This window comes from Pleurodeles waltl, chromosome 9 (genome assembly GCF_031143425.1).
Source record: "Pleurodeles waltl isolate 20211129_DDA chromosome 9, aPleWal1.hap1.20221129, whole genome shotgun sequence".
Classification (NCBI taxonomy): Eukaryota; Metazoa; Chordata; class Amphibia; order Caudata; family Salamandridae; genus Pleurodeles; species Pleurodeles waltl.
The window spans coordinates 33,876,331-33,903,259 of NC_090448.1; the positions used below are offsets into that span (position 1 = coordinate 33,876,331).

Sequence of the window (26,929 nt, forward strand, 5' to 3'; positions counted from 1 at the left end):
CACGCTTCTTGCGGGGAGTTGCAGGGGTCTTTAAGTCTGCTCCTTGAAACAAAGTTGCAGTTCTTTTGGAGCAGGGCCGCTGTCCTCGGGAGCTCCTTGTTTTGCTTGAAGCAGGGCAGTCCTCTGAGGATTCAGAGGTCGCTGGTCCTTTGGAAAGCGTCGCTGGAGCAGGTTTCTTTGGAAGGCAGGAGACAGGCCGGTAGGACTGGGGCCAAAGCAGTTGGTGTCTTCTGTTCTTCCTCTGCAGGGGTTTTTCAGCTCAGCAGTCTTCTTCTTCTTGTAGGTTTCAGGAATCTAAATTCTTAGGTTCTGGGGAGCCCTTAAATACTAAATTTAAGGGCGTGTTTTAGGTCTGGGGGGTTAGTAGCCAATGGCTACTAGCCCTGAGGGTGGGTACACCCTCTTTGTGCCTCCTCCCAAGGGGAGGGGGTCACATTCCTATCCCTATTGGGGGAATCCTCCTTCTACAAGATGGAGGATTTCTAAAAGTCGGAGTCACCTCAGCTCAGGACACCTTAGGGGCTGTCCTGACTGGCCAGTGACTCCTCCTTGTTATTCTCATTATTTCTCCCGGACTTGCCGCCAAAAGTGGGGGCTGTGTCCAGGGGGCGGGCATCTCCACTAGCTGGAGTGCCGTGGGGCATTGTAACACGAAGCTTGAGCCTTTGAAGCTCACTGCTAGGCGTTACAGTTCCTGCAGGGGGGAGGTGTGAAGCACCTCCACCCAGAGCAGGCTTTGTTTCTGTCCTCAGAGAGCACAAAGGCTCTCACCGCATGAGGTCAGACACTCGTCTCTCAGCAGCAGGCTGGCACAGACCAGTCACTCCTGCACTAAACAATTGGGTAAAATACAGGGGGTATCTCTAAGATGCCCTCTGTGTGCATTTTTTAATAAATCCAACACTGGCATCAGTGTGGGTTTATTATTCTGAGAAGTTTGATACCAAACTTCCCAGTATTCAGTGTAGCCATTATGGAGCTGTGGAGTTCGTTTTTGACAGACTCCCAGACCATATACTCTTATGGCTACCCTGCACTTACAATGTCTAAGGTTTTGCTTAGACACTGTAGGGGCATGGTGCTCATGCACTGGTGCCCTCACCTATGGTATAGTGCACCCTGCCTTAGGGCTGTAAGGCCTACTAGAGGGGTGACTTATCTATACTGCATAGGCAGTGTGAGGTTGGCATGGCACCCTGAGGGGAGTGCCATGTCGACTTACTCGTTTTGTTCTCATCAGCACACACAAGCTGGCAAGCAGTGTGTCTGTGCTGAGTGAGGGGTCCCCAGGGTGGCATAAGATATGCTGCAGCCCTTAGAGACCTTCCCTGGCATCAGGGCCCTTGGTACCAGGGGTACCAGTTACAAGGGACTTACCTGGATGCCAGGGTGTGCCAATTGTGGAATCAAAAGTACATTTTAGGCGAAAGAACACTGGTGCTGGGGCCTGGTTAGCAGGGTCCCAGCACACTTCTCAGTCAAGTCAGCATCAGTATCAGGCAAAAAGTGGGGGGTAACTGCAACAGGGAGCCATTTCTTTACACAAGCCCCCCCCCAGCCCACAGGCCAGGAGACTCAGCCAAAGCTGGGAGAGTCTTCCTAGTCTGTCAGGCGAGGAAGAGTAGAGGAAATAGGCTGGTTTGTTGCAGGGCCTACTCTGCCTTACATCCTCCTGTCCAGGTCATTCCCTCTGGGGAACTGACCCACTTCCACAGTGATAGGACCTAATCTGAACTGCCTCTTGTCTGTGCTTTTAATGTCTTCACCCATTCTCTCTATTTTGGGGTTAGAGGTATCCACCTCTCTTATCTTAGCCAGGGTCACCCCTAGCTTACCCAAAGAGGTTACCCAGAGCTGGAGTAACCCCACCATGACCAACAGGGTCAGGGGGCCTAACTTGCTATTTGGCATGGGGTCTGACCACCATGCCAAGGATAGGGCAGCCATAAAGGCTAACACCCAGCAGAGGCCACTGACGCTGTCAGTGCCCAGAACCACACCTTTAGCTCTTCACCTACAAGGGAAGGGGCTAAGTTACAGGCTTCTTTGGGTTCAGGGTGCCTGTCTGCTGTATTAGAGTGGGGGGTTACCACATCTTGTAGTAAACACCCTTCTTCCACTCTTTCTTCTGTTAGCTGAGGAGCCACCCACTCAGACTTAACAGTTGCCTGACTAGCCAGGACTTCTTGTGGGTCAGGTTGGACTTTATCAGAGCCACTTTTGGAGTTCTCCCCTACTGGAGCAGAATCTCCTTGGCTTGCTGGAACCTTGGCTAAAGGTTGTCCACCTTTCCTACTCTGTTTCCTTTTCTTTTTCTTCTGGGGCCTACTTGCATTTACTGCAGAGGCAGGAACTCCAGAATCCTTGGGAGAGGACTGGCACTGGACCAGTTCTTCTCTTGGGCTCTGACTAACTTCTGAGTAGTCATTTCCAAGGAGACAATCAAGGGGGAGGTCTGTACTGACTACCACCCTTCTCCAGCTAAAAGTCCCACCCACTTCTATGGGCACAAAAGCCACAGGCCTATCAGTGACCCTGTCTGGGCTAACTCTTACTCTGGCAGTCTCACCTGGGATGTACTGGTTTGAGAACACCAGCCTGTCATGCACAATGGTGTGACTGGCACAAGTGTCTCTCAGGGCAGTGGCTGGGATTCCATTCACCAGTAGGTGGTGGAAGTGTCTACTCCCCTCTGGAATCTCCAACTCACCTGTTGGGCCCTTTTTCCAGTTGAAAGCTATGAAGACCTCCTCATCTGAGGAGTCATCCCCAATGGCTACACTGGTCACCCCTGGGATTTTGCTAGGGGGTTTGTTTTTGGGACAAGAAATGTCCTTGGTGTGGTGCCCTGTCTGTCTACAGTTATGGCACCATGCCTTAGTGGCATCCCAGTTCTTACCCTGGTACCCACCTTTGTTTTGGGTTGTGTCTCGGGGCCCACCCACCTGTTCTGGCTTTTGGGGGCCTACAGAGGACTCTTTTTCTTTGTTTCTAGTGTCACCCACTTTCTCCTGGGGAGTCTTTGTAACCCCTTTCTTTTGGTCACCCCCAGTGGAAGTTTTGGTTACCCTAGTCTTGACCCAGTGGTCCGCCTTCTTTCCCAATTCTTGGGGAGAAGTTGGTCCTAGGTCTACCAGATACTGATGCAACTTTTCATTGAAGCAGTTACTTAAAATGTGTTCTTTCATAAACAAATTATAAAGCCCAACATAGTCATGCACTTCATTTCCAGTTACCCAACCATCCAGTGTTTTCACTGAGTAGTCTACAAAATCAACCCAGGTCTGGCTCGAGGATTTTTGAGCCCCCCTGAACCTAATTCTATACTCCTCAGTGGAGAATCCAAAGCCCTCAATCAGGGTACCCTTCATGAGGTCATAAGATTCTGCATCTTTTCCAGAGAGTGTAAGGAGTCTATCCCTACACTTTCCAGTGAACATTTCCCAAAGGAGAGCACCCCAGTGAGATCTGTTTACTTTTCTGGTTGCACAAGCCCTCTCAAAAGCTGTGAACCATTTGGTGATGTCATCACCATCTTCATATTTAGTTACAATCCCTTTAGGGATTTTCAACATGTTAGGAGAATCTCTGACCCTAGTTATGTTGCTGCCACCATTGATGGGTCCTAGGCCCATCTCTTGTCTTTCCCTTTCTATGGCTAGGATCTGTCTTTCCAAAGCCAATCTTTTGGCCATCCTGGCTAGCTGGATGTCCTCTTCACTGGAGTTATCCTCAGTGATTTCAGAGAGGTTGGTCCCTCCTGTGAGGGAACCAGCATCTCTGACTATTATGTTTGGAGACAGGGCTTGAGAGGCCCTGTTCTCCCTAAATAGGACTGGTAGGGGGGAATCTCCCTCCAAGTCACTATCATCATCCTCTGTGTTGCCATCCTCAGAGGGGTTGGCCTTTTCAAACTCTGCCAACAGCTCCTGGAGCTGTAGTTTGGAAGGTCTGGGGCCCATTGTTATTTTCTTTATTTTACAGAGTGACCTTAGCTCCCTCATCTTAAGATGGAGGAAAGGTGTGGTGTCGAGTTCCACCACATTCACATCTGTACTAGACATTATGCTTCTAAAAGTTGGAATACTTTTTAAGAATCTAAAACTAGTTCTAGGTTCTAATTCAAACTTTCACAAACTTTTAAACTCTAAAAGAAATGCTAAACAGGATCTAACACAAGGCCCTAGCAGGTCTTTTAAGAATTTAGAAAAATAGTTCAAATTGCAAAAATCAATTTCTAATGACGATTTTTGGAATTTGTCGTGTGATCAGGTATTGGCTGAGTAGTCCAGCAAATGCAAAGTCTTGTACCCCACCGCTGATCCACCAATGTAGGAAGTTGGCTCTGTATGCACTATTTCAAAGTAAGGAATAGTATGCACAGAGTCCAAGGGTTCCCCTTAGCGGTAAGATAGTGGCTAAAAGAGATAATACTAATGCTCTATTTTGTGGTAGTGTGGTCGAGCAGTAGGCTTATCCAAGGAGTAGTGTTAAGCATTTGTTGTACATACACACAGGCAATAATTGAGGAACACACACTCAGAGACAAATCCAGCCAATAGGTTTTGTTATAGAAAAATATATTTTCTTAGTTTATTTTGAGAACCACAGGTTCAAATTCTACATGTAATATCTCATTTGAAAGGTATTGCAGGTAAGTACTTTAGGAACTTTGAATCATTACATTAGCATGTATACTTTTTACATAAAACACAATAAGCTGTTTTAAAAGTGGACACAGTGCAATTTTCACAGTTCCTGGGGGAGGTAAGTTTTTGTTAGTTTTGTCAGGTAAGTAAATCACTTACAAGTCTCAGGTTTGGGTCCAAGGTAGCCCACCGTTGGGGGTTCAGAGCAACCCCAAAGTTACCACACCAGCAGCTCAGGGCCGGTCAGGTGCAGAGGTCAAAGAGGTGCCCAAAACGCATAGGCTGCAATGGAGAGAAGGGGGAGCCCCGGTTCCGGTCTGCCAGCAGGTAAGTACCCGCGTCTTCGGAGGGCAGACCAGGGGGGTTTTGTAGGGCACCGGGGGGGACACAAGTTCACACAAAAAGTACACCCTCAGCGGCACTGGGGCGGCCGGGTGCAGTGTAGAAACAAGCGTCAGGTTTTCAATGTAAATCAATGAGAGATCAAGGGATCTCTTCAGCGTTGCAGGCAGGCAAGGGGGGGGGCTCCTCGGGGTAGCCACCACCTGGACAAGGGAGAGGGCCTCCTGGGGGTCACTCCTGCACAGGAGTTCCGTTCCTTTCGGTGCTGGGGGCTGCGGGTGCAGAGTCTTTTCCAGCCGTCGGGAAATGGAGTTCAGGCAGTCGCGGTCAGGGGGAGCCTCGGGATTCCCTCTGCAGGCGTCGCTGTGGGGGCTCAGGGGGGACAACTTTGGTTACTCACGGTCTCGCAATCGCCAGAGGGTCCTCCCTGAGGTGTTGGTTCTCCACCAGTCGAGTCGGGGTCGCCGGGTGCAGTGTTGCAAGTCTCACGCTTCTTGCGGGGAGTTGCAGGGGTCTTTAAGTCTGCTCCTTGAAACAAAGTTGCAGTTCTTTTGGAGCAGGGCCGCTGTCCTCGGGAGTTCCTTGTTTTGCTTGAAGCAGGGCAGTCCTCTGAGGATTCAGAGGTCGCTGGTCCTTTGGAAAGCATCCCTGGAGCAGGTTTCTTTGGAAGGCAGGAGACAGGCCGGTAGGACTGGGGCCAAAGCAGTTGGTGTCTTCTGTTCTTCCTCTGCAGGGGTTTTTCAGCTCAGCAGTCTTCTTCTTCTTGTAGGTTTCAGGAATCTAAATTCTTAGGTTCTGGGGAGCCCTTAAATACTAAATTTAAGGGTGTGTTTTAGGTCTGGGGGGTTAGTAGCCAATGGCTACTAGCCCTGAGGGTGGGTACACCCTCTTTGTGCCTCCTCCCAAGGGGAGGGGGTCACATTTCTATCCCTATTGGGGGAATCCTCCTTCTACAAGATGGAGGATTTCTAAAAGTCGGAGTCACCTCAGCTCAGGACACCTTAGGGGCTGTCCTGACTGGCCAGTGACTCCTCCTTGTTATTCTCATTATTTCTCCCGGACTTGCCACCAAAAGTGGGGGCTGTGTCCAGGGGGCGGGCATCTCCACTAGCTGGAGTGCCCTGGGGCATTGTAACACGAAGCTTGAGCCTTTGAAGCTCACTGCTAGGCGTTACAGTTCCTGCAGGGGGGAGGTGTGAAGCACCTCCACCCAGAGCAGGCTTTGTTTCTGTCCTCAGAGAGCACAAAGGCTCTCACCGCATGAGGTCAGACACTCGTCTCTCAGCAGCAGGCTGGCACAGACCAGTCAGTCCTGCACTGAACAATTGGGTAAAATACAGGGGGTATCTCTAAGATGTCCTCTGTGTGCATTTTTTATTAAGTCCAACACTGGCATCAGTGTGGGTTTATTATTCTGAGAAGTTTGATACCAAACTTCCCAGTATTCAGTGTAGCCATTATGGAGCTGTGGAGTTCGTTTTTGACAGACTCCCAGACCATATACTCTTATGGCTACCCTGCACTTACAATGTCTAAGGTTTTGCTTAGACACTGTAGGGGCATAGTGCTCATGCACTGGTGCCCTCACCTATGGTATAGTGCACCCTGCCTTAGGGCTGTAAGGCCTACTAGAGGGGTGACTTATCTATACTGCATAGGCAGTGTGAGGTTGGCATGGCACCCTGAGGGGAGTGCCATTTCGACTTACTCGTTTTGTTCTCATCAGCACACACAAGCTGGCAAGCAGTGTGTCTGTGCTGAGTGAGGGGTCCCCAGGGTGGCATAAGATATGCTGCAGCCCTTAGAGACCTTCCCTAGCATCAGGGCCCTTGGTACCAGGGGTACCAGTTACAAGGGACTTACCTGGATGCCAGGGTTTGCCAATTGTGGAATCAAAAGTACATTTTAGGCGAAAGAACACTGGTGCTGGGGCCTGGTTAGCAGGGTCCCAGCACACTTCTCAGTCAAGTCAGCATCAGTATCAGGCAAAAAGTGGGGGGTAACGGCAACAGGGAGCCATTTCTTTACATACCCTTTTTGAAAACTTTCTTGATAGTGAACTGTACCTTGCCCAGTGTAGTAAACACACTCACAAATTTGGCCAGCGCCTTCTCTAATGGATTACCAAATAAAAACCCCTCCTGAAGATGATAAATCCCCACATTTAGGGTGAATTCTAATGGAAATTGAGTGGCTTTGCTCAGCAGAAAGTGCACAATGTTTATTTCCAAGGAGACAGAAGGCTCTTTTATGACCATTCATCTAAGACATTGGGGTTAACTGCCAGGTCTTCCTGTTTGGCTCTCATGGCTAAATCCAACTAAATCGCCAAAATTTGGAAAAGATCCTTCCTGATGAAGGAGCTTGTGCTGGCAGCCTTTCCAAGCCCGCTGATTTCTTTCTTAGGATCCCTGGAAAATGTTCCTCTGCAGGTAGACATCGTTGGGTTTAACTCTGGGGTTGCTGCCGCCTCCTAGGTAATTAGGATCTAGAGCACTTTGCACAGAGCTTATTTCTAATATTCCGATCTAGGGGTTTCCTGAGGTGTGACTGCACATACATAGTTACACTAGGTAAAAAAGGTCCATTCTGAAAACCTGGGATGAAGCAGTTCTTCTGGAGGAAATCTCAAAGAAGGCTCTTTTTGCAGTGTCATCAGCCCCCCTGCCCCATCATATGACTGTCCTTTGCAAGAAAATGTCACAGTCGGTGGTATCGAGTATCTAGCAGCATCCTCACCAGACCCAAGAAGTTCTGAACCTGTGAGTTTATTACACCTTCCCCAAAATATTAATCCTCTGGGATCTCTAGTGATGTGGGCCCAACACCATTAGAGTTGGGTTCCCATGTAGCCGCCCTATCTGTATGCAGGTCAATGGGCTCTGTGAGAAGATTTGCTTGACCATCCCATCCACACTATTACGATCTCCATAGGCTATAATGGGATCATAATACGCAGATGGGATATCCGTCACATTTGTGATGGAGTAACCCCCTCCGTCAAATTCTAAATTCAGCCCTACATCCAGCTCTGGCAGTCATGGCCATGAGTGCTTGCACCAAAGGAACTCAGGAATAAATATTAACTCACAGAGCAAGATGTCCTGCAAGGCACAATACTTATGCATTAGGAGTGCCTTGGAATAGTTGCTGGACTGGTTCTACTGAGTTTATTGGTGCCATCTCTGGCTGTTTTTGAGATCTGTTTTCTGCAAGTTCTGGGAGATCACAGCTCCCAAGTCTTCAACTTGCCAGTGTGTGACATTCCAGGTTTGTAGTGAGCTTTTGTGTGATATTTAATTGCCTTATGTGTGCCCCTCTGAGTGCCATTTTTTCATGAGTTGGAAACAATGATGATGCCCGTGGCACAAGTTAATTTCAGAAATGTTCCACGTTTATGCAACATAATAGTAGAAGTGGGCAGGCCATGCCTGACTCAAGTGAAACGTTTTTCTCTAGCTCAGCCTGTGTCTCATGGGAACTGCTCCTAAAATAGAGGCAGTCCAAGCACCCTCACCACTGCTCCAAAGACAGAACCTGTCAAACACAGCAATGCTGGGAGGTTATATAGAACCTGATTTTCCACTTGAACTAAAATCTGACCATGTGAATGAATGTCTTTCAGTAGCCTAGCGCATCTAGCACGTGTTTCATGAAGGTGTAGGGAGCTGGGTTGTGGATGCAGTACCCCCCACTTTTTGCCTGGCTTTTAGATGCAACTTTGACTGAAGTACACTGGGTTCCTGCTAACCGGGTCCCCAGTGTCCCTTCCCCAAAACAAGACACCTGGTCACTTGATCCTCAAGTGACCAGGGCCTTCAGCACCTCTATAAGTCCCTAGGAAATGGTGCCCCTGGTACCTAGGGTATAGGTACTGAGGAGGGCCCCTCAGAGCTGCAGCACAACTTGTGCCACTCTGAGGGACCCAGCACCAACCTTATGCAGACTGCCATTGCAGGCTGTGTGACGAAGTGCTCCCAAAGTTTAAAACACAACATGGCACACACTTGTGTTCCATGTCCCCTAAAACACTGCTTGTAACATCTGTAAGTCACTCTGACAGCAGGCCTTCAGCCCTAAAGCAGGGGGCATTATATTACAAGAGAGGGCAAATGTGTATGAGCAAATAAGCCCCTACTATGTCTTTGTCGATTCTTGAATATAGTAAGTGTACAGGAAAGTCAATTTAAATGCATAAGCTGGACACTGGTCAGTAAGAGTTCCCTAGCTACACGATGGCTTTTCTGAACCCAGGGATGTTTGGTATCAAACATCTCATCTTAATAAACCTTCACTGATTCCAGTGATGGATTTATTAAAATATGCACCCTGAGGGCATCTTAGAGGTGCCAGTGAAAAGCCCACCAACTGTTGGTGGGCCAGTTCTGGCCAGCCTGCCACTAACAGATGAGAATCTGACTTTCCAGGGTGAGATCCTCCACTATCGAGAGGTCACAAACAAAAGCCTGTCTGGGCTGGGGTGCTACACACCTCTCCCCACAGGATGACTTGCATTCCAAGGCAGGAGCTTCAAAGAAGCCTTTGTAATGCAGATCTGGCTCTCCTCAGAGGTAAATGCCAATCCGCCTGCCCCAGGGCCCATCTGGCACCTTGACAGGCAGGAAAATTAGCTGTGCAGAAGGCAGGTCACACTTCCAGACTGGGAACACTCCTAGGGTGGCCAGCCTGAAGTGGACATCACTTAGGAAATTCTGCCATCTTGCGTGTGGTGGAATTTAGGAACATTGGACAGGGTGATGCCTACGCCCCAAATGAAGTGGTCATCTAGGGGGTGTAGTGACCCCCAAGGGTAATTAGCTCATTGGCTACTACCCTTCACTCCCCTTAATAACCCTGAATTAAGTATTTAAGGGACCCCCAGATACCAGATCCTCAGATGTTCGCTGGACAAAAAGAAGGAGTGGACAAGAAGCCTGCTGAACCCGACAACCAAGGAGCACAGCTGACCTGGCGCCAATCCTGCTGGCCTGCTTGCTGAACCCAACAACCGAGGAGCAACTGATGTATCCCACTGCTGCAGCCTCCAAGAAATGGGAGGAGCTGCCAGTGCTTAGCCATTCGCCAGGAGGAACTCCCTTGGAGTGGAGGGGCTGCTTCCCTGCATCCGAATGCACCCAAGAAATCCCTGAGAGGACTGGGACTGCCAGAAACCCAATGCTGAACATCATCACTGCATCTGAGCTGCCCAACCCATGTTGAAGTGGGCCAACTGTGTCAGGATGGTCCCCAGGCCCTCCAGAAAAGAAGCCTAACCTGTGCTTGCCCACTGTGGACTTCAGATGACATCTGCAGTCTGTTTCTGCAGACCCCCTGCAACCATGAGTGACCAGGAGGAAAAGACTTGATGCCCTAGGTCACCTCTGCACCTGCCCGCCCTGGACCCAGGACAAAAGAACCAAGGGTGTCCCCAGGTCTCCCCACCTCGTGAGACCTAAACCCACTTGTTGGCTTCGTTGGACTGGACCCCCAGTCCATGCCTGCAAAGTGTTTCTGCATGCCTTCCTACAATAGCGAGGAACTCCAGTGCCAGACCTGATGTCAGAAGACACCTGTGCACCCGTGCCCTTCAGCCTGAGAGGAGTGGACTGACTGTGTCCCCACATGCTGAAGGACCTCAAGGGTCAAGCCACCCTGTGGTTTCCCCTTAAGTCCAGGAAAATGGTCCAGTAAGTCGTTGTATTCTACCTGGATTGCCTGAGACATATGGCCAAACACACATGTGCACCTAGGTGCATTTTCTCCCCCCCCCTCACCTCCCATGACCCAGCCCCACCCATCCCTGCATTGCTGGCTGAGCCCGCAGATGAAAAATAAAACAATAGTTAACTATTGTTTTAATTTTCATCTCATGACTCTAGGCCAGGGGGACGACGCTCCTCTGCCATTTTGGAGAAACCGCCACTGCTTCCAATCTGTGTGTTTTTATCTCTGTTCTACTGGCGGACCATATGATGCAGACATGTAAGTGCCAGTGCACAAAAATAAGTGACGGTGCCCCCCACTGGCAACCACTGGCTCAAATTAAGCACTGTGCCCGGGGCTGTTTGCTGCTCATCTGCAAGCCGGTGTGGACTCTTTAAGGCATGCACTATGGCTGGTGGCATAGTGCCCATTTCTATGAGTGCCTGCTGTCCCTCCGTGCCCACTATATTCCTCTTTGGCTGTGAACTCGTCAGAACATATTCCATGGCTAGATCTGTCTCCCTCCAGGGCGATGAACTCAAGCACATGGCTGCTCCGCCACAATAGACTTCTCAGAACATTTATGCCAAGTCAATATTACTTGCAGCCAGGGCTCCTGGAATTATGCGGCAGGAGAGGACCAAATTATACATCAAAGTTCACTAAATTAAGTGGCGAGAAAGAGTACATTATGTGGCATAAGGTGGCACATTTTGTGAGACTATTACTTTATTATTTCAAAAATTTTTGGCCACGTGAACACTGTCTGGGCATATATTTTACCTCGTCAGTACCAGGTTACCATCCAACTACAGAAATAAGCAACTCAAAGATGACCAGTCAACCTTTGCAAATGGCCTTTCACTCTACGGCGACACATTTTGTGGTGCTTTTCCATCCGTTTGAGATAGAAACGATTTTTTGTTGAAGTCTTCGGATGATGGATTATGTGGCAAATACAGCAAATCCATAATTAGGTGGAAAATGTACAGTCGCGGAGTCTCATAATTTACACTGGCCCTCGATGGAGCCAATCCGCACTACCTAGACAAGACAGTATGTGGCAGTGTTTAACCACAGAATTCACAAAACTTTGTAGTAGCGAGTCCAAAGAAAACAAGCATTTGCAATGCAATAGGGTCCCGCATTTCTCCGAGTTACAGCTATTAGCAGTTGTAAACACCCAACCGGACTTTTCTTGCCACATTAAATGGAAAAAACAGCGCGATCGCGCTGCTACAGTTCACTCGTCCGGACAGTTGAAGACGGCATGCAGGTAAAAAAAAAAAGCCAAAAAAGAGTAGTAGTGAAACCTATCAGCAAAAGTGCAATTATGTATGTAACCGGCAAAAGTGCAATTAACTATGCAACAGGTCGATGTCATGTAAAGTGCTGAACTTCTGCCAAGTGAGATCGCGCTGCGAAAAAAAGATAAAAAGTAGTCCACAAACCTGACGGGAAACAGCGAGCCTCGCATGTTCTCAGTACTTGGTCACTACACTCGAGGAGGGCTAACCACCAGAAAAGGCATGACGTATGCGTGCCTTCCACTAATGAAAGGAAGCAGATTTTGAAAGGCAAGCCCACGAACCAATGAAAGACACTGACGTAACATGGACGGGGCTCTGAGCCCTTTTCTATCTACTAAAGCGTCTCGCAAGCGAAACACATGTGCAAGCCCATGCGACGCAGGCTCGACCCTAAAAATATGTTTTTGATTGTCCGCAATTTGTATTAGAAATGCAATCGGGTTAGCCTGTCTGCCCAGTTATTACTCTGCTTTCGTATGCCATTTAAAATGTTTTTTAAACCCCGGCGGTACCGCAACTGTCATCAGTAGTCATTTGTATGTTGTGTACAGGTGATGAAAGATGATAACAAAAAACAAAAGAAAATGACCATAAAAACATGAAATAAAATATTAAAATGTTTTCAGCGTGCTTTTATTTCACTGCTGTGTGAGTGACATAAACAAGTCAAACAACATAGATACGTCTCTGTAATCAGACGCAAGCAACTTAGACGAAGCTTCCTCTAAACCCGACTCAGACCTTTGTATGTGGCAAGAAACCCGATTCAGACAGGAGACTCCAGATTCTTAAAGCCCAAAATGCAGTGCTTAATTTGTAAATAAAGACATGCCGGTGCCCAAAGCTGTCCTCTGAAACATGCGGCTGCTCCAATTAAATGTGCAAGCACTGAATATTGAGGCAGCGTAATCTTGAAGCCATCTCGGGCCTCTTTCATCTATTTGCAGCCACTCCCTGCCCCTTCAGCTCACTCTTTCAGCTTTCTCCCTCTGTGACGCTTTTTCGTTTTCCTCTTCCTCCGTCTTTCCAATGTGTGTCTTTTGCTCGCAGTAAATGCTTGAGGCAGAAAAATAAGTGCCGGCCCTCAAAAATAACTGCTGGTGCCCAGCACCGGAAACCACTGGCTCAAATTAAGCACTGCCAAAATGGCTTTATTTTAGCTGTCTACCACCTGAAATTGCCTCTCTTCGATACAAGTCAATGGAGAAAATACATTTCCCTGATTTTTGTCAAACTCTCCCACTTTCCTGGTGTAAAATGTTGGCATGTATGAACCCCAATGTGTAGCAGACGGTAGTAACTGGGGGTGGCACTTTGTGTGTGATCCTCCATGGCTCAGGGGGCTCTTTTGTCATTTTTCCAGTTCAATGCTGCCTGCTGTTCGCCCCACTTTGTACCTTTTGTGTAACCTGTGTTCGGTTCCTGTTGCAATGCCAGCTCAACAGTGCCACTGTGTGTCACACGGTTTCAGCCCCCTTCACACAGTCACTTGTTGATCAGACGAAATCACCCCACAGGAAAAAGGGAGAATGGTGAAAAAATTAGGGGAATGCATTTTGCCCACTGACTAACCCTGAGGCGGGAGACAGCTAAAATAAAGAAGTTTTGGGCTTTAGAAATTAGGAGTCTCCTGCCTGAATCTGGGGCGAGATGTATCAAGTTTCCCAATAGCGATTACGAAATAGTGATTTTTTTGCGAATCACAATGAAGTAATCGCTATTGGAATGTACGAAATTTTAGGAGTTTCATATAGCGTTTCGCAAGGGCTTGCAAATGGACCTACTTCATTAATATTCATAAGGTTGTCGCAATTTGTGACCCATTGGAATGGCCACAATCACAGGGATGGTGGCCTGCTGGGCTCAGCAGACCACCATGTCTGTGACTGCTTTTCAATAAAGCAGTTTAAAAAAAAAAAAATTAGTTTGTTTTCCTTAAAGGAAAATGGGATGCGTTTAAAAAAGAAAAATGAAAAGTTTTCTTTTACTTTTCTAAGAGTAGGCAGTGGTCTGTGGACCACTGCAGGCACACAACAAAACCACTGTTTCAGCATATGGACTCCCCAGGGCACTTAAGTGTCCTACCTTTGCTCTGTGACGGAGTCCAAAGTCCTGTTGTCAGTGACAACACCTTCTTTGTGCTTCTTCCCGGATTCAAAGTCAGAACTGAGGTTCTGGTGTCAGGGGAGCCCCTTACATCCTAGTTTAGGAGACATTAAGGGGGTGGGGGGACAGTGGCCACTGGTCCATGTGGCTAGTCCGCCTCTGAAGTGATTGCTTCCTGTGGGAGTATGTCACTTTTCTAGCCACAACCCCCTACGTCAGGGTCTGCCAAAATGGCAGAATCCTTCCTTGGCTATACAGACTTCCCAGCCCACAGTAAAGGTGTGGCTAGCCTCTTGGAGGAGTACGCCTCCTGAATAACTAATTTTCCCGTCTGACAGACCGGACAGGGCATGAAGGACTTTGTTCTCGTGCGGGGGACAAGAGATTACATATCAAGGGTGGTGAAAGTCTTTGAGGCTCACCGCCTTGATCACAAAAACACTAGTCATCCTGGGAGGGTGGAGGTGTGACCTCCTCCCTGCCCGGGTCCTTTATCTCAATCCTGGGGGAAGTATTGGCACTACCAGTAGGAGGGCAGGCTCTTCTCTTGGCAGCAAATGGCTCGGGGGAGGCCACCAAGGCAGGGGAAAGCTGGCAACTCGGTGGGCATCCTCTAAAGATGCCACCAAGGCGCAAGGCAGAATTGTGCACAGGGTTAAAAAGCACAGTGTTTGACACCAAACACGGGGAATTCGGTCGGGCCACCATGGAGCTGGGTATCTGGCATTTGCCCGGGGGCCTGCCCATGTTATCCTATGAACAGCCAGTCACTTGGGGTAGCATTAAGTTTGAAATGCTATCAAAGGGTCATATATGCTCGTGCACATATGTCCTAACTCATAACACAGTACACTCTGCCTCCTGGGCTATAGGAGGCCTGCCATATAGGTGACTGGCCTGTGCCAGGGCAATGAAGGGACTCTGCCTGCATCTGGTGTGGGCAGAGTTGAACTCGAGCAGACAAGCTGCTGTTCAGGCTGACATGGCAGCTCTTCAGGCTTTTCTTTTACTCAGATCAAGCAGGGTGGCACAATCAGTGCTGCAGCCCTGGTGACCCTTTTACCATCCCTGGCATGGGTGCCACTGGCACCATTTGCTAGGGCCTTACAGAGGTGGTAAAGTCCTTGCCAATTGGGTTTACTAATCACAGTACAATTTAAGGGAATGAGCTCTGGCACTGAAGTCTGCTTAGCAGCCCTCAATGCACTTTCAGAACAAAAACGACAGCATCAAGCAGTTAAAAATTGGGGGGCGACCATCCAAACGGGCACTTCCTCATTCCTCATTGACAAGACTTGATGCAAAACTTCTTGTGCATACGTCATTGGCGCCTGTTCCACTGATTCTCTATTGCTTCTTGTCCCTCCCAGTGTCATGTCCTCAAAGGTAGCTTTACCTTTAGGGGTGAAGTTCCTTCAGGGCTCCCTAAGTGTTCTCATTCACAAAGCACAGTTGTATGTCAGAGTGCCACTTAGAAAAGTATGATCTGATATAAATATGTCCTAAATATGTTTGCACTGGGTGTGGATTTTCTATTATTAACTCTATTAATAACTCTAATGTGGCAAAATGTTTGTAATCAATATTTAGCTCACAATCTTTTTGTCAGACAATATTTACTACAAGGTATTCCAGTACCATGCCCCTAGCAGTACTGTCCTCCGCATGCCTCCATGTAAACACCTTCTATATCCCACACCTTGTGAGAATGCATTAATGCACAGCACTTTTAAGTCACTTCAAAGCAATCCTTATATGTATGCCCCTTAATCCAGCCAGATTTATAGGCCTTTGAAGCATGCTGTGTGCATCCATCAATAGGGGAATGTCCTTGAGTGTCACATAGCATTCTTCAGCCAGTGCCCTCCTAGGGCTCTCATAGTGTTAGTACTTTTGGTCTGTTTATATCGGTCAAACTCCTATCGGGATGTGATCAGCGACCTACCTGACGTTGTAGGTTCAACCACCTACCCACTTCATGTGGTAACTGTGAACTCATAAAAGATGTCAACTTGGGTTCCAAAGGCTTCCCTTTTAACTCATTTACCGAATAGACAATTTTACCTTAACTTTAATGACTATCACTGTTTTTTCACACAGGCAGCACACTGATACTTTCTGCCTGGTTGCACTATGTAAGAATGCAAAATAAGATAAATAAAAATAAAAAATATACTACAGCTCATAAACAAAATACATCTGATAGGTGATCTGATATAGAATCCTAGAGCTCTGTTCTTCATCTTTTAAGGAAGAATGAACCATTCATCCACAGACCCTCTTCATGTGAAGTGTTGGTTTTTCAATCACTAGATTACTTTGTGTCTCTAGTATATGGTAGCTGTGAATCTCCTAACTGTGGTGATTTCTGTGCAGTCTTTGATGATAGTTACTGTTTTATCTGTCACTCCACATCAGAGGTCAGGGTGCTCTTTCAGTCACACATGCTTTGCTCACAGTGACACCTACAGTCACTGCTGAGAATAGTGGTACCTCAATTTCATATATTTTCAGGACTCATTCTCTTGTGAATCACGAGAAGCAGGCGCCTGGCACCAACTCTTTGGTTATTTCTGTTTTCGAGGACATCTATTGGGAAATCAACAATGGTGAGTAGACATGTGTTACCCGACTCTACCACACTATGGTGGCCAATGCTTTAGGTCAACTGTCTTGTTCAGCTGAGTGACAAGCAAATGGCATTAAAGTGATGGAATCTTGTGTTCCTCAGCAGTTACCAACTCTCTCTTTAGATTCATGTTTAATGCCACATAAGGAAGCTATTTCAGAATGTCTATTTTTTCAGAACAGCTACTGGGATACAACATGAACCTTCTCTCCTAATTTCAATATCACAAAAGCTCTTTTGGCAAAAATATCTATCTTTTTTGGTCAAGCCTTCCAGACAGCAAAAGCTCTGTGGATGAAAAAGACGTATTGTGGGCTTACTAAGAACTTACAGGGGCTTACAGTCTACCCGGTGCTTACCATTGGCTGGCTTTTTTGTCACTCTCATTTGCTTGCTTCTTACGCAATGACTTTTCTTGTCCCATCTTGTCCTTCTTATGTTTGTCCTGTCCATGGAGCAGAGTCTTTTTTCCCATCTCTCAGATTGGCTTGTGTCTATCCTTCCACTGCTCACTTTTCGGGAACTGTTTACTTTTGATTAAGCATTTCATGAGAGTTCATGTGTTTTCCAGCTCCCTTCCTTCTGTGATTATCCTCCCTCCGCCAAATACCCACTCTGCGCTCGTTTGTGTCCATTTCATGTTGAAAGCTCTCTTTTGTGTGCTTCTTCCTGTGCCAAACTCCCTGCTCCACCATGCATTTGTTTCTTCCTAAGGTTGGTGGAGGGGTTTCTCCATCACAAACGTGACAGATAGCCCGTCCTCCGCATTACAAGTTCCATAGGCTATAATAGAATTGTAATACGGTGGACAGGATATCCGTCATGTTTGTTACAAAGTAATCCACTCCGCCAAACTCTAAATCAGACCCTAAGACATGTGCTTGTCTCTCCACCCCCTGTGTTGCCAGAGGCGGCCACCACAAATCACAAGGGGATGGGGGAGGGGCGGACACTGAGGAGAGAAAATAAAAAAATTAACTAAATTAAACTTACCTCCATGGGCGCCGCAGCCTCTTTCGTTGCTCCTCTTTCTTCGATGTGGTGTCCCAGTGAATGCTGGGACACCAGCACAAGGCTCCCCAGCAATCCTGGTGCTGCTTTCATGCTAAACTTAGTATGAAAGCAGCACCAGGATTGGTCTGAGCGGCTCGGACTGCCGCTCAGACACAGCCCTGGGGTCTGCGCAGTTTCTCCAGCCCAGCAGTTAAACACAGCCGGGCTGGAGAAACCTAAGTGCGCATGTGTGTTTGGCCGTCCTGAGACGGCAGGCCAAACACACATGCGCACTTAGGTGGGCTCTCTCCTCTTCCCCCCTCCCACCTCCCGTTGCCCAGCCCCACCTCTCCCTGCACTGCTGACTGAGCCAGCAGATAAAAAAATAAAACAATAGACAACTATCATTTTATTTTCCTGCCGCTGGCTCAGACAGGGGGAGCGACACTCCTTTGCCATAACGAAGGAGCCACCCCTGTCTGTTGCTCTCCCTGGTGTGTTGCTTTTCCCCTTCCTCGTCCACTCCCCATTTCTATCCCCCACCACCCCCACCTGCTCCACTGTCACTCCCCACTTTATTTATTTTTTTAAATGTTTCTTTTTTTTTGGTGAAAAGACCAGGCCGCAAATAGCACCGCCTCCTCTGACCTAAAAAAAACATTAACTTATCAATCTCAGATCCATAAATGAAAACAAAATGGCATGCAAGAGCACTGATGCATGCCTGCAGCCACAATATGACGCATCTGATACGGCTGTATCATCTCTCTCTCCCTCTCCTTTTTTTCAAACTATTTGCCATACTGCACAGCAATGCTGTACAGCATCTCCAAACGGCATTCACAAAGCCACTAATTCTCAAAGGCGAAATCTATTGACTTTGCCAATGCTTATTTTACTTACAATGGCTACCATCACAGAGGTTTGGCTTCATGGTGCCATGATGTTACTATACCCACATTGGTGTCAATGAGTTTATTCTGCTATGACTGCACCTTCATGTGGTAAGCATATTTCAGCAGCAGGTATATTAATAAGTGCTTAATTTGTAAATAAAAACGTGCCGGTGCCCAAAGCTCTCCTCTGTAACTTGCGCCTGTTGCAATTAAATGTGCGAGCACCGAATACTGAGGCAGCATAATCTTGAAGCCATGTCTGGCCTCTTTAATCCATTTACAGCCACTCCCTGCCCCTTCCGCTCACTCTTGCAGCTTTCTGGTTTCTCCCTTTGTGACGCTTTTTTGTTTTTCTCTTCCTCCGTCTTTCCCATATGTGTCTTTTGCTTGCAGTAAATACTTGTGACACAAAAATAAGTGCCGGCCCTCACAAATAAGAGCCGGTGCCCCTCACTGGACTGAGCACTGATATTAACCCACTGAGTTCTTTTAGCAGTATGGGAAGTACAGACTCCATTAGAAGCTGAAGTTAGAAAGGCAGTTTATGCCATCATATGGCAGTTTGAAACAGGGATATTGTGAACTCGCTCCAGAAGTGTTTAGTTTTATCTGTGGCTGCTCATCTTTTTCCAGGTTTCGAAGAGGGCAGCCTGTGTGGTGTGACTTGAATGTTCACCCTTTTCTTCCCTTTTTCTGCCCACCTGGCCATTCTATACAGATGTACAGCGCCAGGACCCTTCATGGAGCAGCCGTGCGCTTTAAAAGTCCCATTTAATTAGTTCATTTATTCATTTCAGTTTATTCACTCATGAATCTGAGGAATGAGCAGTGTCTGTATATTCCCAGAGTGTGCGTGTCTGCCTGTAATCGTGGAATGTGTGCTCATAGATAGGCTCTATGTGTTTGCCTGTAGTGTTCCTTTGTATTACATACTCTATATGCATCAACTGTTTCTGGGAGAAAAGAAAAAATGAAATAAGGGAGGTTAGCTGTCGCAGTGCTAAAGGATGCAAAATGGGACTGTAAAGCTATTGCTTTGTGGGGCCATTTTGGATCCTGGTCAGAGTTTGAGAGAGCTCACCTGTTGAAAATAATACAGCGACTGCTTAATTTGAACCAGTGGTTTCCAGTGCTCAGCACTGGCACTTAATTGTCAACACTGGATCTTCTGACTGTGAAAGCTGAATTTATTACTAATGATTGTCATGTATTAAGAATTTGCTAGAACTTAACTAACATAGAAAATACTGTGCGACTTGGAAAATGTGTCCACTTGAGTGGCCGCTATTAAACATGAAGTGTCTTTATTAAATGAAGAATAATATTGATTGAAGTGTATGTGTTTAGAAAATTGTAGTAGTATGTCATTTTAGGGATTTTACATTATGTATTATAGCTTTATAGGCTTTAAGTTAACGAGGTTTGGGCCTAGTCTGCGCAGCCTCATATTGAGCTGCACTGTTTAATAAAATCGTGGGAATGTATGTTCAGAGAATAAGAGATGTATTGTTCACACTGTGTTGACCAAACGTTAGCAGATGTCTTTGACTTTCTCATGAGAACTGACTGCTAGAATGTCTTGTAGTAGAAATTATTTTGCATAGTTTGATGCGTGAGACTGCGATGTTCCCAGGAGCTAACAATCGATGCACTGGTTGGAGTACGGATGGATACAAGAAAGTTACCTGACGAGCCTGACGATGGGAACAGGAGAAGAGGAGCCAATCATCGACGTGTGAAAGACAGTTTAGTTATAACTCTGATTTGGGTTTTTATTTCTATTGGGCTAATTGTAAACATACGATTACCAATGGCAACGTGGGATGTTCGTTAGGACATTCTAAATTAGACGTCCGAGAGAAGCGTGCTCATTCTATTCTGTTTGAGGAGTTGAACAGTTCCTGATGACTTTATTTCTATCTTTAACTTTATTGCTTAAGTTTTCTAATGCTGCATTCTGATCCCTTAGACATTACTCCTTAAATAGTTCAGATAGCTTAGAGTCCCCATCTCTGAACCATTCCCTTTCACTGCCCGTTGCTGATGCGGACCGAACCGATGTCCAACTGATGAAGATAATCTCAGCTTGCTGATCCATAAGAGGAGAGGTAAAACAAATGCTATTGTTCTTGTTGTAGGTTTTGTTCCTTCATTCTAGGTACCAACTGCTGTTTTGTTAGAGCCCTAGTTAGATGTTTTCCAAATTAACTTTGACTAAAATTGTTTTGCATGAAGCCCAAACATGCTATTCTAATCTGAAGGTTAGATAGGGAGATGCAAAAACTACTACAAAAAGAATTTATAGTGCTCATTTGCTGAATCTAGATGTATGCTATTTCTATTGTGCAGTTGTTCTTGCTATTGATTTGTACTGTGACTCTTGAATGTTTAATTGTCAATGCGTTGGCTCAGGGTTCTGCAAAGTCGGTCCTGGAGAGCCAGGTCCGTGCCAGATTTTTAGCATATCCACATTTAGAAAAATGTAGATTTCTGAAACATCTTTTTTCCAAATGTGGATATGCTAAAAACCTGGCATGGACCCGGCTCTGCAGGACCGACTTTGCAGAACCCTGAGTTATGTAATTGAGATTCTTTAGAAGATTTGGTCAACCGGTGTTGTTTGTGTATGTGTACCAGGTGGTTTTGAGACTAATTTACGTGACATTAGCATTGTTCATATAGGGAAATAAACGTTCTAACTTTTACATGAAAGCTTGGTTATTCGTGGCTAAATGGGTCATGGTGTGTGAAGATTACTGACTTCAAAGAGTAATTGATGATGGTTATTGATTATGATGATGTAATTGCATTGTATTTGGGTCTTATGGTGGAATCACTCTACGCGGAGCCAAAAGGTCTATTGAACCTCTAACGCGTTCCCTTATAAATTAACAACAAGAGACCAAATAAGGTCAGACGCGCCAACATGACCCTCTGTCACATGGTGGCGCTAGTTGTGTAATTTAGAGATGAGCAGATCAACAGTTGTTTGTTAATTCAATATACAATAAAAACGACTGATACTTGCCGCACAAGCCATTCATTTAGCTTTGGGGGCCAGGAATAGTCTGAATGGTCACAGTTGTAGAAGAGTGATGGTTAGTAGATGTATAGGTACTGTCGCTGGTAGCATGATAAGGGGCACTGGGCGGTGTAAGATGCAGTGGCCTCCTGGTGAGGGCCCTGGCACTGACTTATTTACAAATTAAGCACTGCATACAGGCTACATTTGAAGGTAGTGGATAGAGGTGAGCGAATGTTGGACCACTGGCTGATATCCTATGGTTCTGCAGCAAAAGACTGTAGAGAGAAAGGGAGTGGAACAGAAAGAGAGAGAGAAAGAAAGAGACAGAAGAAAGAGAGGTGGGAGAGTGGAAGTGATAGATGCCAAGGAAAAGGAAGGACAAGAAAAGAGAGATGAGACGATAAATATTTGGTGAGATACGAGGAAGAGGAAGGTGGAGTGGAGTGCAGAAGAAACAGCAGAACAGAGGGAGTTAAGAGAGAAAATGAAACAATTCTAGCAATAGCAAGGGCGATAGGAAAAGTATTAGGGCTTTGAGGGAGAGAAATGAGGACAAATGAGAACAGATGGAGAGAGATTGAGAGAAGGAGTTACTAGGACAGAGTGAAAGAACGGGACTGAGAAAAGACAAATAGAAAAGTGGATAAAATAGAAGGAGTGGGATGAAAATGAAGAGAAAAAGCAATAGAAGAAAGATACCAGAGCAAACAAGAAAAAAGAAAAAAAGGAGACTAGAAGCGATAAATAAAAATAGGGGACAGAGTGAAACACAGAGGAAATGAACATAGAAACAGAAAGAGAAACAGCAAAAGGAGGTTGAAAAGACAGAGAACGCTCCCATGGCTCCACCCATTTCCTTCTCTTCTGCTGTGGGTGTCTCAAGAATGCATTAGCTTTGCCTGCTTTGGGTAAGGTTCTAATGGAAGTCCTATAGCTCTCATGAAATTAATCCAGATACAGGAATGGCGGACACATGTGTCTAAGTTCTAAAGCTTTACTGATTAATAACATTGGTTATATTAATACAGCTACCAGACAGAATATCAGTACAGATGTATATTTACACACAAAGAGGAAAAATGTGGTAGAACAAAGTTAGAATATTCACCAAGCACACAAACAGCCAGAAGGTCTGACCTCAGCCTGCCTCGAGGAGCTTTAGAAGACCTACCCTGCAGCCTTGGCTCTGGCATTACAATACAATATTTGATGCTGATCTGAATGAATGGAGGAGATGTCACCGGCTTCCAAGCTATGCGGGCTCCAGATGAAGGACTTGACGGTCTATCTTCGTGGTGTTGACTGGTGTTAATGGATGACCAAGGGACAGATGAGTTCTTGGGCTTTTAAGGAACTCATGGAATGTCTTGTTTGCCAACATTCAAATGTCACAGCACCTGCAGTCTGCATCAATTCCATCTCATCGTCAAATGCCTCTGAAAAAGAGGAAAGACCTTGGCCAAGATTGATAGCGGGTCATGTTGACCACATTTCTTAGATACAGCTTCGGACAGACAGGAAATGAATAACATAAGTACGGACAGTGTGGGAAGTAACAAACTTTGCTGCACCAAAAATGTGAAATTCTGTTATGTAGAGCTGTTCTGTTCCATTCTGTAGAGCTGATGTGTGAATCCATCATGGAAGGCTAGAGTTAGGGATTGACAAGGGGCCTCTTCCAACATGGTGGATGGTCCCAGATGTTTAGTATCACTACGGTCCTATCGGGTGCTTCTGTAGGTGAGAAGAAAAAGGGGGACACAAAATAGGAGCTGGAGGGGTCCTACGGTTTCAGGTCATGGAAGCAACTCAGTCCCTGCAAATCCACATGATTTACTTTCTGCGATCAGGGGATGCATGATTGGCTAAGGAACTGTACTTTTTTATGTCCTCAAACTCGAAACTGGCGCCGGTCATCCTCCGGAAAATGTCCTTGATATCATCACTCGTCGTCTCGAAGTGTGTAGTGGCGTCATACGAGCGGGAAATAAAGACCTGCACAGACAAGTGGGGAAGACACTTTTTAGCAGTTACATTCTCCTGTGATTGGCTGTCTACGAAGGGCTGAGAACTCCCTATGGTAAAATATGGGAACATTTTAAACTTTAACTAATTTTGGAAACATTATTTATTGTTACATATTAATGATCATTAATGTTAAATAATCTATTCTAAATGTAGAACAAAATAAAAAATGTTACAGCACTATTAACTTAATTCTGAACTAAATATTTTATTCAAATAAATATTAAATTAACTAGCAATTATTTTAAAGACTTGTCAAAAAACATCAAGTAAAAGGTTTATATTTATTTATTACACATTTGAAATTACTAAAAGTTATGTATAGAATTCACTTAAATTAATTTAACCTTTTTAAAAAATGTTACATTTATTTTTAAAGTAAAAACATTTATGGAAACATTTTATGATAAAATAATATTTTTCATTTATATATACTTTAAAATTAAATTGAACATGTATATCTAACTGTAAAAAATAGAAATAAATTAATGTTGTAGTAATTACGGCTGTACCAACTTTAGGGGCTTATTCACAAACTGCCTTTTGGAGTACATTTCAAAGTACTACAGTAGTACTAATCAGATTCAACAAAGTGCTATCCAGTAATTTATATACAAAGCTCTCCACCTTCCCCTCCCCTAACTATGGGCCTCATTATGAGGTTGGCGGGCTGACCGTCGGCCCGCCAGCCCGGTAAAGAGAAGACCGCCGCGGAGATGGCAGTGTCCCCCCCAGGCCGATTACAATGTTTCCACTGGGCTGATCAGCGGAAACCTCTGAAACCAGAGATTTCCAACGGTCAGCCCAGTGGAAACTGTGCAGCGGCATTGGTCTTGCTCCATGAGTCCAATGTCGTCACACAGAGGGTGCTCCCAACACCCTCGGAATACCCGCTGTCTGCTGTAGCACTGTGCATTCCGAGGGTGCTGGCCATGGGGCCCCTGCACTGCCAACGACATGGTAGTGGGCAGAACGTGGGCCCCCCCGGAGCCCCCAGCACTGGGTTTCCGCCAGCCTTTTAATGGCTGGGTCCTGCCATGAAAAGGCTGGCAGAAACTGGACTCATGATCAGCGCTGCCGTGGCTGAGAACGACTGTGACCGCCGCCACCCCATCAGGAACCTTGTTCCTGGCAACGGTGGCGGTCCGACTGCCAGGGTCGTAATGTGGGGATCAGACCGCCTGGAGTGCAGCGGTCCGACCACTACCGTGAGGCTGGCAGTCTCAAGACCGCCAGCCTCATAATTAGGCCCTATATCTGTGCCTATATGTCAGTAGTAAATGTGGGAGGGATGGGGAGTGGCTGGAAAATGAGGAATACTTACTACAAAATGGGAGGGGCAAGGGGAGGTTTAGGGAAGGACATGCACCCACCCACAAAGAGTAAGAATTGCATTCTGTAGTACACAAGTGTTTACCATTGAAATACTACTAAACATGACAAAATGCAGTATGTGAAGTCATGCCAGTTTGTGTGTTGTTTGTGGAGAAGTTGGTGGAGACGAGTGTGTAATACAAAACAAAATTTGACACCAACTGATGCACAAATATATTCCTACCGTTTTCAACGTTTCTGGAAAGAGCATAAAATAAATATGTTGTGTTTTCGTAGCCAGGTCCAGCCATGCATGCTTTCTCTGTAACTAACTAAAAAAGTAACTATTTTTTTTAATTTGCACAACTAAATTCTGGAACGTTTGAGTTATGCAATAACTTTTTGTAGAGCAAGAGGTTGTGGTCTATTAACACATATGTGTAATTTCTGACCTCTGGCTTATGATGAATTGATTTCCACAAAAATCCCTCACTCCATGTAGCACAGTTGCCAACATGCTCATTGTGGCGCTGAAGTTTTGATTCTTTTTAAAGAAGCAATCTATTTTTTACTCTCTCAACAGAATGTTTAGGTTTGTTTACCTTTCATTCTTGATAACACAATGGACAAAGGCGAGGGTCAGTGGGTTTATGCAATTCTGTGACTGTAGCGTTTACCGCATAATAATGGATACACCACATTTACACCATAATTTGCCACAAAGAATATGTTGCATATGTTGCATTCCTACATACACACCCACACACAGGCACATACACATGTGAATCTTACAAACATCTGTAGGTCACCTGAGATTTGGTCCCATCGTGTGTTGGTATGTACTGGTCCGTTATCATCACAAACCTGTGAAAACAAAGAATGCTGTTCAGTGAAACCTACAATTGATGACAAGTGGGGAATGCCAGGATCATTCATCACCCCGAGGCCAATCTGCTGTTTTTACACTGTCCTTCCAAGGTCACCAACTTTACCTTCAGTTACCTCGTACCATGACACTTCTGTGAGTACATCAAAGCTTTCCTTCATCAATTGAGTGTTGCTATTTGCACCCTTCTCGTGGGAGGCTGTCCATCCAGGCACTGCCCTCTCCAGGCAGACACACTAGTCTTCTGAGCATCTTTCCCCTTCTCCACCCCCCTTTATTGCTGTTTTATAGCAGTACCCTCAGTTATCACGTGTCCCTCCTCTGTAACAGTGCAACATGTGGCACTATCCCTTCTATTAACATTGATGCTATCACCCACATGTACCATCTTCCCCAGCACGGGAGCATGGAAATGAACACGCCACACGTGGAGCTCTGCAACAGACGTCTTTATTCTTCAACATACGATCACAGACTGCCTGCATTGTATCATAACTTTCCTAACCACACCTTAACACCGCCCAGCAGATTACGTACTTCCTGTTTAGAGTCCGCCCAGAACCGCAAGGGTCCTAGGGTGTCTAACTTCAAAAACCCTACACCACACACCCTTCTTCCCTCTGTTTACATATTCCTTAACGTGAACCTCTTTAGTTTGGGCTGCTGGAGTGTCTGCAAACGTCTGCAGGGGATGGGTTTGTTTTTTCTCATCCACCAAATGCAGAAAAATAAGTCCATACGTACATGAACAAAATAATCAAAACTGCGATTAAATTGTTTGACTATTTTTATTAAGTTGATCTATGCTGCAGACCTTCACTTTTCTGAGCAAGCTTTTTTTGTGGATTCGTCTGAGTACGGCTTATATGTTCCTAGGGATCAGCTTCCAGTTCCAACAGAAAATAGGACAAACTACAAGTGGTAATCACGTAAAAGTCCACGGATTGCTAGCTGGATTTCAGGCCCACCCAATACTTTTAGGCACTTCAAACTATGTGCAAGGGTTGTTCTGATCAGCTACTGACAGCCAATCATGACAGGCCTAACAAAC

The 26,929-nt window shown here is 45.9% G+C and overlaps 1 protein-coding gene across 1 annotated transcript in view; it reads right to left on the reverse strand.

The window, feature by feature from the left end:
- Positions 1-22,633: 22,633 nt before the first annotated feature.
- Positions 22,634-26,929, reverse strand: part of LOC138258896 (rab GDP dissociation inhibitor beta-like) — a 134,960-nt gene continuing 130,664 nt past the window's right edge. Inside the window, exons 10-11 of the mRNA XM_069206209.1 lie at positions 25,802-25,856; positions 22,634-23,648 (exon numbers count right to left, since the gene is read on the reverse strand). Of these exons, the coding sequence (XP_069062310.1) occupies positions 23,487-23,648; positions 25,802-25,856 (217 nt within the window). The 3' untranslated portion in view covers positions 22,634-23,486. The remainder of the gene's footprint in view (positions 23,649-25,801; positions 25,857-26,929) is intronic.